Raw genomic sequence first — 13,125 nt, forward strand, 5'->3', positions numbered from 1 at the left:
TTATTTATTTATTTATTTTTTTATTTTAAATAGACCAGATGTAGATTTTATTTTGTTTTGTTGTATAATAGACTGGACGCAAGTTTTATTTTATAATAAACTGAATGTTTTTTTTAATAATAGATTGGATGTATAGATTTTATTTTAATTTATAATAGATTGTATAACAGATTTAATAGATGATATCTTAATTTATAGCTGAATGGATGTAGATTTTATTTCATTTTATAATAGACAGGATGTAGATTTGACTGAATGTAGATTTTATTTTTTGAATAAAATAATTTATAATGGAATTGGTATAGATTTTTATGTTTTATAATAGACAATGTAGTTTTTTTAAAATTCCATAATAGAATGGATATAGATTTTATTTTACATTAGAATTAATGTAGATTTGATGTAGATTTTTATTTTAAACAAGGTTTAAATTATAATATCAGCAGAACAATTTGAGTGAAAATTTGACAAATACATTGGAATTTTAAAAATATGAATTTATCTTAGTATTTGGTGTGTTTCATTTTGCATTAATGACAGCAGCACATGAACAAAACTTAATGATCACGTTCTCCAGCTTCTCCAGCATGATTTGAGAATGATTCAAGGAGCATATTAGAGACTTGTGGTGCAGAAATATTTCTTATTCATTTTATAACTCATTATTCTCTTCCTTCAGTAACCTTCAGTTACTTTCGGATTTTATATTTTAAATCTCAGGTTTCCAATGTGGCCTCAGATTCTAAATATAGCTTGAAACTAAAAGCAAAAGGGCACATAAAATATTGCATAAGTAGACATGGTGCCTGCTTGTATTATAAAGAGGTGATGACAGAGTCAGAGTTTGAGATTATGTAATTTGAGCAGTGCGAACCTGTCATTGAACTCACACAATGGTCACGCTACGCTCCAGAGCCACTGACTGGAAATCTGCTGAAGTGTTGCAGAGAAATACGGTCTTCTGGGACACGAGTGAAAAACACTGCGTAAAAAGTTGCTAGACTCTGGATTTCACAGTTAATCCACTATCTACACATACACAGACTCATTGACGTCACAAAGTGACCTTTGGTGCGGTGCATGTTTGTGGGTAAACAGAAAAGAACAAGGACTATGATTTTATACCCAAGTCTATCCACAGGGACAGACACCATCAGATTCACTGCTCAATTCATGCTGAAGTGCAAGAATGTCCAGCTTCATTTAGCAGACCCCTACAAAAACATACTATGGTGCTACCGTGGTACTTTGCTATATATACTGCATACCATGGTACTAAGTGATTACTGTATTCATTTCCAATGGTATATGGTACTCCAAGGTAAAGAATACTATTGTTCTATCATGGTAAATGGTTCAATCCACCACATAATAGCAATGGTAGATCATGCATGTCTAAAAAAGTAAATATATAGAATATATATAAAATAGAGTCAACTTTGTCTATATTTGTGTGTGTGTATATATATATATATATTTTTTTTTTTATTAAAATAATTTGTATATTATATATTATTGAAATGTCACTCAATTAATATATATTATTCAAATAAATGTTGCTCAGTTTACTGTAAATATATTGTACATCTCTGAGCAGCTAGGTTGTTGCTTGCTATTTGTTTCTCAAAATGTCTCTAAACCATGAGCGGTTCTAGTCTGCAATGCGAAAAATGTTGTAACTGTTTGTGTAAAACTTAAAACACAAATATTTAAAAGAACCTGAGGGAAAGAGGCACTCATAATATCATATTGGCAAATCCATCTGGGACACAGGACTTTCTGTTTGAGTAGAAAATGCTGTTAACCTGTCATCATCACAAGTGTTTTGTTAACTAATTTAATGTGTCTGCGCCTTGTGTAAAGAGAGTTACCAAAAGATGATGTCATTTGTTATAGAGTTGTGTGCATAATATGAGGCAAAACTTGAGTCAGAGCATGGGGAACTTTATAGTTTTTCAAGATTAAATAGCCAAACGACCACAAACAGCTGATTGGTTTACCAGACAAACCATCAAGTGTTTAAAGAAGCGTATGAACTGGATGTTTGTATTTTCTGAAGTAAATGTGAGTGGTGTTTGCCTGTGCAAAACTTGCTGCCATGATGCGAGGGTGTTGTGGATGGTTGCCAAGGCATTGTTATGCAATTGCTAAGATGTTCTGAATGGTTTTTAGTATGTTGCTGAATGATTGGTAGGGTGTTCTAAGTGGGTTTAATGTGTTATGTGGTTGCTAGGGTGTTCATGTTAGTCTGCATGCTGCAAGACATAACATGCTCGTCTCGTCGTCTGCATTAACAGAAGATTAGGCCAAAAGTGTGTTGTATAACACCCCCTTTAACCCCCTGATGGCTGTTCGACCCTAGAAAGTAGAACACATTTCTTTTTAAATAATTTTTTTCAAACAACACATGTAATATTGCTCACTTTTTAGTTAAGCAGTTTTGGAGGGATCTGAAGTGTATTTTTTATTATTTATTTGCCTCAAAATGATTCTTGTTTTTGTATATTTTATATAAAATGGGAATATTATATGTTAAATTTAAGAAGATATGTATTATTATGTATTTATTTATTTTTGTAATTCATGGAGATACAGTCAAACCAAAAATTATTCAGACACCAGATATAATTTTAGATTTTTTTTTTTTTTACTAGTGCGTGCAGGACACTGTAGTTCATTTTATGTAAGTGAGGATAGCAAAATAAAGTAAACTGTGACATATTATACCCAAAAATTCTTCATACAGTGGACTACCAGTAAAATAGAAAACAAATTGGGACCAAAACTTATTCAGACACTTTGACCTGACCATGTTTTTATCAAGATGAATTTGTTCTGACACAGTTTAACTCTTGAGTTCTTGTCATATTTTATTACCATTTTCTAAACTATAGCGAATAAACTGTGATAATGTGTGAAATGTTGAAGGTGTCTGAATACATTTTGGTTTGACTGTAATTCATGGAAAATGTGCCATGCTTAAGTGGAAGATTTGTGCCACCTGCAGGAAAACAAACACTTTTAAAATGAAAAATGACAATTCTTTTAACATGCTTTGCTTTGGGATTTATATTTCGACATTTATGAAATCACTATTTCAAATTCCCTTTTTGCCAAAGTTCAGCACTGTTTTATACTGAAGTATGATGTTGCAAGAGTTTTCCAAAAGTCATCGGATCTGCATGAATCACACAAATGACCTTTGAATTAAAAATATGGTTTGCAGGCTGTTAACCATCTCTTCAGTGTCTCTCAAATGTAAATCAAACACCCATTCACAAACACACTTCGATGTTTTTCATGTTTTGAGCAATAGAGATACTCGGAAATGAACTAATAATAACATGAATCACTTTGCCCTTTCAGCCAGTGACATTAAATGTTGATTGACTTCATGACCTTATTCTGCTAGTAGTAGTAGTTGTATTTTTCTAAGGACACATTAAACTGTTGATCATTACAGATCATTATAGAGAACAAAACCATGAATATGTAGTTTACTTGCTTTGCCTCACATAAAACTTTGGCAAAACCAGAAAAGCCAAAGTGCTGGTTTTATCAAGGTCATATTTTATCAAATATGACCTTGTCTCTAGGCAAACTGATACTCTTAGAATTTGTGTAAAGTCAGCCGGCCTGGTTAGAGTGTGTAGTATGCATCAGATGGTCAGTAAACAGACAGACTGTGTTATCTGAGACTGCAGGAATTATTGAATAGTACAGGAACACATGCATGCCAGTTTTGTTTTGAGAGCATAATACTGACACAGCCAATTAGGTGAAATGCTAATGTACATTCAAGAGTGAAAAAGCCTGGAGATGGAAAAGTTTGCGAATTCCACAACCCATTTTCCAGTGTGAGGTGGGAGACAATGTTTTATGTCAGTTGGCAATTATGTATATGCAATTTAGACTGCATAGAGTTCTGAAAAGAAATTATCTGGATTTCTGAATGATTGGCTCCAAAAATGTGCTCTGAACCCCATCAAAGTTAGTTGTAGCAAACAACATAAAAGACATTTGACAGTGTTTCTGATTCACCCCTACAGTGCCGCACCGTCACTGAACAAATGTTAATTTTGTGAATCTTCACATTGTGGAGGAGGATTTGCCACGGAACACTTTGTTTTCTCCAGAGCACTGTGAACTCCGCTCCAGTGCTGCTGAAGAACATCTGGGTGGCCTTGTGGGACATTTAAAAGGGCGGCAATTATTTCTTGTCCTTTATTTGGAGAGCTTGATGGAAACACTAAGAAGTTCACTCTTTTTCAGTGTTTTTCATTATGTAAGTTCATTAACATGCATAAAGCACAAAATGGCCAGATTCTGCTGAAGAATCTTTTTATTTAGTTCTTCTCTGTAATAAATAATCTTGAAAACAAAGGTTATCGGTATTGATGGTGCCATGAGGAACTTTTCACATCCATGGAATCTTTCCATTCTGCGAAAGGTTCTTTATAGTGTAAAAAGATTCTTTAGATTATTAAAATGTTCTTTACGCTAAGAAAAATGGTTCTTTTAAGAACTCTTCACTGAAAGGTTCATTGGGGAACCCAAAATGGTTCTTCTGTGGTTAAGAGTGTTAATGTCAAGAACTTGTTTTGATCTCTATATTCTTGATAGAGCCTAACATGTTGAAAATAACCAATTAATATATTTTATTATTTAGTGTGAAAGTTTGCACTTATCTCAAGGTATGTTTACATGACACCAATGTACCAAAAGTTTTTCCTTTGCGTTTTTGAAAAGTTTCGTGTACAGACATGTTTCTGCAAAAATGACTAAAAACGCTGCATTATGCATGCCAGGCCAGTAGTTGGCGATGTCACTTTGTAAAGAAACACTACACACCTGCGCACATACAGACACACAAGCCTATAGACCAGGGGTGGCGAACTCCGGTCCTGGAGAACCGCAGCCCTGCAGAGTTCAGCTCCAACCCTAATTAAAACTCACCTGCCTGTAGCTTCCTAGTAACTGTTCAGACCTTGATTAGCTTGTTCAGGTGTGTTTGATTAGGGTTGAAGCAAAACTCTGCAGGGCTGCGGCTCTCCGACTTTCGCCACCCCTGCTATAGACTGAACATGTAATATGCATGCGCATGACATCACCGTTTTCACAAATTTGCGTTTTTGTAGTTTATACAGAGATGATAATGGTATCATTTAAAAAATAATAATAATAAATTGCACTTTTTCAAAAGTTTGCGTTTTTAGGCCCCCAAAACTAAATTGTTGTGTAAATGAATGGCAAAAATGCATCAAATGTTTTCAGTTTTTAGTTGAAAACTTATGTAAATTCCCCCTAAGAGTTTAGCTCTAACCATGATCAGACTTACCCTGTAACTTTCTAGTAATCCTGCAGGCCTTGATTAGCTTGCTCAGGTGTGATTGATTGGGGTTGGAGCTAAACTCTGCAGGAATATGGACCTTGAGGGCTAGAGTTGGGAGCCGCTGTGTTATGCTGGGTACACATTAAAAGATTTTTTAAATCTTATAAGATCTTCAAAATGTGAGAGACCACAAACATGAGGACAAAAAATCCTAGATTTAACCGTTTTGCTCCTATAGTGTGTGGTGTTTTCGGGGTTCCGCCCCCCACACATTAGGATTTCTGATCGTAAATATTCAACATGTTTGTTAAATATTTACGATTCGCGATCGGGGCGCCTCCAACGTTCTTCCGAGCAGATTCAGTCACTCTTAACACACCTCACACCACAGGAAAATCTGATAAGATAATCTTTAGAACCATCAAGATAATCGGGACATTACCTAGGATTGTCGGAAGGGGAGAAATCGGCCCAAAATCAGCCCGATTGTCTTGTGGTGTGTACCCAGCATTTAAGAAAGCTTTGTGTAATCCTTTAAGGCTTCTGTGCTTTTTTGAAGGTTCCTCTGAAATCTAATCGGGGGGGAGATTTTCTCTTTCGATCAGTGCTCTTCACTTGGGTTTAGTTTGGGATCAAACTTACTGACTCTGGTTATCTTTGACTGTTAAAATGACACAATTGGTGAAATTTCATTTATTTGTAGTTATTAAAAATGAAAACCATATCAAAGTTTAATTGAAATTGAAAGACACTTTATTGTCCCTGAAGGAAAATTTGTCCTGGACCTCATTGTGACGGTCACATAAACAATTCTCCTATTCTCTTTTGGTAAACTTTAAGTTAAGAATTGAGTGGTTTCAGTCAGGATTTTGCCATGATGTGGGGTTGTTTACCTGGCAGAATTACTAAATGACTAGGAGATTAGTTGAGGAAGAGCTGTTTTCTTGAGATCATTAGTTAGTCGGTTCTCTGTGTACTTTTGAGCTTCGTTGTACTCTAGAGTCACTTTTTCCATTTGTGTCCTTGCGCATTTGGTATCTGGCAGATTTGTATGAATGTTCTCTGTTCCGGGACTGTTGGGTAGAGGAAATCGAAAGGGTTTGAGTAGAGGGGGGCAGCAGATATAGTTCTCCAATTCACATTTTTTTTGGCCAAGATGTCACATGTGCAATGACATATATTCAGAATGTCCTCATTAAAGTCAACATCTAAAACAAGGTTTCCCAAATAGGGATATTGCAGGGGGTTTGTGATAAACTGTGATAAAAATGAATTACAAATAAATACAAATGTAAAATGTATAAAATAAATGAATACAGAATGATTCATTTAAATGTAATAACATAAGAATATAAATTATAAGCCTATATCACACGTTAATATGCAAAGGTGTTGTGAAATGAATTATTATGTTGCAGGAGGACTGACCCTGTAATCATTTTACTGCTAATCGCCATGAATAAAAGTGTCCTGGCTCCTCACTCATACTTATGCAAAATGTGATGATTTTCTTTAATTTTCTATTTTGCGGTAACATTTCTCTACTGCTTATTTTTCAGATTCGACGACGAAGACCCACACCCGCCACTTTGTTCAAAGTAGCAGACCAAACATCTCCTGAGGATGACATCTCCACCCATCAGGTACCACAGTGCCACCTCAGTTCTGGAGGTTAAATGGCATGAGCAATGCTGAATTTACGTTGCATATATTTATGGCAATAACTTCCCTCATTGAAATCCCTTACAATAAACATACTGTGGCCAAGTGATTATACAGTACTGATATTATAGATTATATACATATACTGTTGTATCGCTATGGTACATGATAAATAATACCATAGTAAAAACATTGCATTAATATAAGAGAGAAAAGCATTTTTCATAATGATTTCAAAATTTGTTCTTGCTGTTGTTTATCCATTTACAATATTTACCAGAAAAATTTTAATGTTCCTATCAGGGTTATTATTGTTTTTATAAAAAACTATAGTTTTATAAAACTATAAAAACATTTTAATTACGTGAAATAAAATAAACATTAAATAAAATAAATCAATCAATAAATAAAATAACAAAATGTATAGAAGCCAAGGCAACATTCTCATTTTCATTTAGTTTGAATTACTAAAATGACTCAAATGAAACTAACCAAAAACTGAAATAAAAATTATATAGACATATTAAAAAGCTAACGAAAATGACAACCATTGTATTAATAATTTAATTATTACAACTAATATTAATTAATTGTTTAAGTATTATATATAGTCATTATATATATATATATATATATATATATATTTTTTTTCAGTGGGTTGTAGGAGAAAATGGTGTCCTCAAGCCAAAACGAATCAACCCGAATATCTACCAGCCACCATCATTAAAAGGTAAAGGCCTGTAGTTTTGCCTGTGATATGTGATCTGTGCCTGTTGTATTCACGCTAAAAAATGCTGGGTTAAATACAACCCAGTGCTGGGTAAAATAGGGTTGCTGGGTTTGTCCATATTTCACCCAGTACTGGGTTGTATTTAACCTAGCATTTTTTAGAGTGTGTATACTCCTTTGGTATATATTGTTTCTGAAGACTTTCCTGCACTGTGCTGGCCCTGGGTTTAAAAACTGTCCCAAGCTGCAAGTCTGTTTTTCCTATTTTACCATGCGTGTGTGAGTAAGATTAGAGATGGAGACAGCTGTGATGGGTGTGAGTCTGTGCTGCTCTGGATCATCCTGGATTACAGCAGATAGCATACAGCTGCAAACACACACAGTTTTAGAGGACAGACATCCATCAGAAACATTCGCCATCAGACTAGTGCACTAGACAGATTGTGACCCACTGAGGACAATCTTAGATTATGTCAACATAATGATGCTGTTGTTTTTGTCTTCTGCTTCATTTAGATCTATTTTCATTGACGAAGCAAAAATAAAATAACTGGCTGTATTTTGTCTTAATTGTAAGTTACACAATATTAACTTATTGTTGATAGAAAAATCCATTTGAAATCAAAGTTATATTGAGTTTGACAGCACTACTGCTTTTCTAGTGTTGCTTAATTGTCTCAATTGATCTATGTATTTCTCTTAGCACGTTCTATGAGAAACTAAGGAAGCTTGTTTCTGCCACACTTGTTTTTATCTCATATTATCTCGCAATTCTGAGAGAGAAAAATCTCAGTTGTGAGATATAAACTCACAATTTCGTGAAGAAAATCAGAATTGTGAGATTTAAAAAAAAAAAAATAGCAGTTACATTTTAATGTACAATTAAATTTGCATTTTTCATTTCATGGCAAAAAAAAAACTGAATTGTAATATGTAAACTCAGAATTCTGAGGAAAAAAGTCAGAATTGTGAGATATACACTCAGAATGGCAAGAGAGTCAGAATTTATATTTAGTTTATATCTCACAATTCTGAGTTTTTTTAATTGTAAGACACCGACTCAAAATTGTGAGGAAAAAAGTCTGAATTGAGAGAGTCAAAATTACCTTTTTTTTGTCAAAAACAAAAAAATCGGACAATGATGACATGAATTTGTTTTATTAGTAATGTGTGAAATTAAAAGAAGGGAAAATAGCTATGCATTACAGTGATATTGTCTCTGAATGTGTGTTTTGTCTGTTTTGTGAATCATCAAAAAGACAGTTGGTTTATCCCTGTCCATATATGTCCTGTCATTGCAGCATAAATAAAACCTTTTCTGGTTGGCACGGTGCAGAAGTCCTGTTAAAAAGTAAACAGACCCATCCATCCCTCTTTACCTGTGTGTGTTTGAGTATGTTCCTGTGTTTTCTCCTTGTGGTTTGGTGATCCCTGATTTGTGAATCCCCCTGTGTGCGTGTGTGTGTGTGTGTGTGTTTATAGCCGTGCAGCAGATGGCTGAAGCTCACATGCAGAAATTAGGTGTGTATCGTCATGTAGAGGAGGAAGGGGGGGAGGAGCTTTCCTCATCCTGCATACCTGGTAATCTTAATATCACTCACCAGAGAAACCCTCTACATATGCATGTCATCATCATCAAGAAATATAGGCCATTCTCACAGAACAGTGACATCAGTGATTAATGTTTTAATTTATAATGTTTTATATTATTAATATCTATCCTTGTGGTTTGGTGATCCCTGATTTGTGAATCCCCCTGTGTGCGTGTGTGTGTGTGTGTGTGTGTGTGTTTATAGCCGTGCAGCAGATGGCTGAAGCTCACATGCAGAAATTAGGTGTGTATCGTCATGTAGAGGAGGAAGGGGGGGAGGAGCTTTCCTCATCCTGCATACCTGGTAATCTTAATATCACATCACAGAGAAACCCTCTACATATGCATGTCATCATCATCAAGAAATATAGGCCATTCTCACAGAACAGTGACATCAGTGATTAATGTTTTAATTTATAATGTTTTATATTATTAATATCTAATTATTTATTTTATAATATTTTATACCATTTTTGTTATTTATTTATTAATGCTGTCAGTATTTACTTTTTTATAATTTAATTTGAAAAGATTACTGCTGAACATTCACATCAGCCTTACAAAAACAATAGTAAGAGAAGACGCTTTCTATTATGTCAGATTAATAATACTATATACCTTTTTCTACTACTACTATTATTTTTAAAGGGGCAAACGTAAAGAAAAGTCAAAAGTTATGTTTTTTAATGTTTATTTTAACATTTCTTTTGCATTATGCATATATAATAAATACATTTCTATTGAATTATGCATTAAACAGCGATAAAACTACAGTACCGAATAATGTGAACTGTTCAGTATTCTGTTAATTATATTAATATTAAGTGATAACAACGCAGATAACAGTTTCCTGAGACAAATATATTGTAGGCACACATTTAGACACCGTTTTCATGCAGTTGGAGGTGGAGTTTGGGTCATTGGGTTTTTAAGACTTGTTTTAAGTGGGGAAAAACTGAAGAGTTACTTCTTTTTTAACATTCCACAAATGTGATCTTGGGTCCAGAGTAGAGTCTTTCACTGTGCATCTCCATTTTCCCCCACTAAATTTCAGTGCAAATTTACACTTTTTATAAAAAGTTCTGTCTTAGTCTTATATTTAAACACTGATAAAGTATATTTGGTCTTTGTGTCTTTAAAACATCATTGTTTTCTTATGTTGTGCTGCTCTCTCATACCAATGCTAATGTCCAGGTCAACAAATATTATCATATTTGCATGTAGCATTCAACCCAAAACATTAGCCAATCAAAGATGAGATTATCTGTTGATTCCATTTTTTATTTTATTTTATTTAATAAATACTAATTTTAAAGATTCACAGGAGCAAAGGGGCATGGCAGAACACCAGCCTGGTATGAGAAAGGCAGGAGCCACGGCGCCGACTGATGAAGAGGAGGAGGAGGAGGAGGAGGAAGTAGAAGCGGACGATATGGCAGAAGATGAGTGCAGAAATGTGGACTGAAAGACCGAAAGTTTGAGAAACTTTAGAGATTTTTTCATAATGCAGAACCTTGTTTGGAAATCTTGTTTATTGATTACTGGTCAATAATTCCATCATTTGATAAAAGCGGCTGTCTGTTTGTATTCAGAGACAAAAAGAGACTCTGAAAGACTGGAATTTTGAAGTGGTCAAACAAATAACTCACCCCGACATTGCCATGAAATAGAAATATATAAGGTAAAATCCATCAGCAGTCATATAATACCATCCTTGCGTTTCATACATTCAAACAAACAGGTAAAGTACAAATGTTTAGTTCTATGAGCAGTGCGGTACGAATGTGAAGTGTTGAGAAATGTGTCAAGTGTTCATGTCATGTTTTATGTGTGTGTTTTGAGTCGCAGTATGTTTTGTGATCGGTGCATTTCTGTGGGCCTACACTGCCATCTGGAGTACAGAGAATTGTTATACTGAATTCCATGAAATAATTTGCCAAGAACAATAATCCCAGAGCACATGGAAAGTATTTCACAGCATTATTGTTTAGCGTTATGTTAAACCACTGCCAACATCCTCGTAGTTGGACTGCACTTCAAACTAAAGTTAATTTAGCAGAAAAAAAATAATGTTTGTAATTATATTTGCATATTTATAAATATAAATATATTTATACAAATGTAACATTTAATATTTGCATATTTATAAATATAATTATATTTATAAAAACATAAAATGTTATATATTTAAAAAATATATAAAAAGAAATTATTACTAATTTCTAAAATTATGTAAAATAATTTCTAAATTCACCACCATTGGTAGATGTGGCGAAATCATATCGGTGCACTCAGTAATTTTTCTGTCATTAAAGAGGTTTCACACATAGAGTTGAAAAGTATTTCTGAAAAAGTATCCCAATAAAGGCTGTTTTGCTTTTACACGGAGTGGACCATGTAAAGATCACGAATACTAGTCTGATTGATCTCACTGTTTTGGGAGACTTTCCCCTCATGGAACAAACTAATCGCGGCTGACTGTGAATAACATATTCCTACAATGTTGTCTTTGTGATTCATTTGTGGTTTGTCAATGACATTGTGATCGAAGCTGCTATAAACATCATATTTGCATACAGAATAGAATTCGCATCTCTTGATATGACTGTATTTGGTTACAGATAACTACAAAAATCCAAATTCAGTGCCTCGGGGTGAAAGTTCAGTGCTCATGAACATCAGGAATATCAGAAACATATGTAAATCATTTCAGTCAATTACTGTAGTAAACAACTTGCATTATTATTAGCTGGATAACATTACTTATCTTAGTTTTTAAGTTTCTTCCTTAAAATGTTGAACTATTTTTAAAAATGATAATGATTTAAAATGAAAAACCAACAGCCACGTGTTGCTTTTTTAAGAAATTGTACTGCTTTATATTGAATATAATCATATTTGTATGCATATCCTCTGAAGCTCATGCAGGTACACGTTGTTGATTTTGATTAACGTATTATAGAAAATCTGAGAAAATGTACCAAATTAGTAAATATATCCATAGGACTATGGAAATGTTTGAGGTTAAAGTCTCTGTATCAATAAATATATTTGCACTGAATGAAAGTGTTAAAGAATATCTTCTTTTTCATATTTTGGGATCATAATAACGGGCTAACTCTAATTTATTTCATAGTCTTGCTGCCATTTGGACTAAATTGGACATGTTTGACCTCGGTATGAAGTTCTATAATTTTACATTTGGAAAGAAAGTATGATTTTTATACTCTGAACAATAAAAATGTTCATCAACAAGGCATATTGTCAATTTAATACCACCAACGACGAGCATGTGTGGGCAGTTTTGGCAAAAACATCCAGTTTCTGTTGCAAACAGATGGCGGCACAGTGGTTCTCTATCCCATATCTTGAACGCCTCTGCCTTTGATGCTTTCAAAATCTGGGCTAAAACTGATCTGGCTTGGATTCCCAAAAGAGGTGGTCCATATTTAAGTGACAAATCTAATTTCTCAGATTCTTCGCTGACAGCTTTTGCTTTGACTATCATATCATTAGGAGGATCCAGGATAAGGAAACTTCCTAACTTCCAAAACTAACGTTTGCATCAGATCCCTGTGTTTGGCATTGTGACTAACAGATAGGTGGGGCAGCACACACGAGACGTGATGCTGTGACCTACTTCACACAATATAGTGATCATAGTGTTTTATGATGAGTTATGGGAACATGTGGCTGATGGAGGAAATGAAACCCAGGATTTATGCCCTGACGCTGCAGTCACCGTAGTATTACTGACAGTGGGAAATTCTAAAACTAGATCAGACCATTAACATATATAAGAAAAACAGAC

The 13,125-nt window shown here is 34.2% G+C and overlaps 1 protein-coding gene across 3 annotated transcripts in view; it reads left to right on the top strand.

Annotated features, from left to right (window-relative positions):
• The window catches only part of ppp1r1b (protein phosphatase 1, regulatory (inhibitor) subunit 1B), a 21,800-nt gene extending 10,764 nt beyond the window's left edge, over positions 1–11,036 (top strand). The window contains exons 2-5 of one of the 3 annotated variants that reach the window (XM_016563914.1): positions 6,892–6,975; positions 7,649–7,724; positions 9,206–9,244; positions 10,631–11,036. In XM_016563914.1, coding sequence (XP_016419400.1) covers positions 6,892–6,975; positions 7,649–7,724; positions 9,206–9,244; positions 10,631–10,779 — 348 coding nt within the window. In that variant the 3' untranslated portion in view covers positions 10,780–11,036. Of the gene's footprint in view, positions 1–6,891; positions 6,976–7,648; positions 7,725–9,205; positions 9,245–9,519; positions 9,559–10,630 lie in introns of all 3 variants that reach the window. The other 2 variants (XM_016563915.1, XM_016563916.1) reach the window with 2 other exon arrangements.
• Positions 11,037–13,125: the final 2,089 nt, after the last annotated feature.

Source organism: Sinocyclocheilus rhinocerous, unplaced genomic scaffold (genome assembly GCF_001515625.1).
Source record: "Sinocyclocheilus rhinocerous isolate Xijiao unplaced genomic scaffold, SAMN03320098_v1.1 scaffold3853, whole genome shotgun sequence".
In the NCBI taxonomy this organism is placed as follows: Eukaryota; Metazoa; Chordata; class Actinopteri; order Cypriniformes; family Cyprinidae; genus Sinocyclocheilus; species Sinocyclocheilus rhinocerous.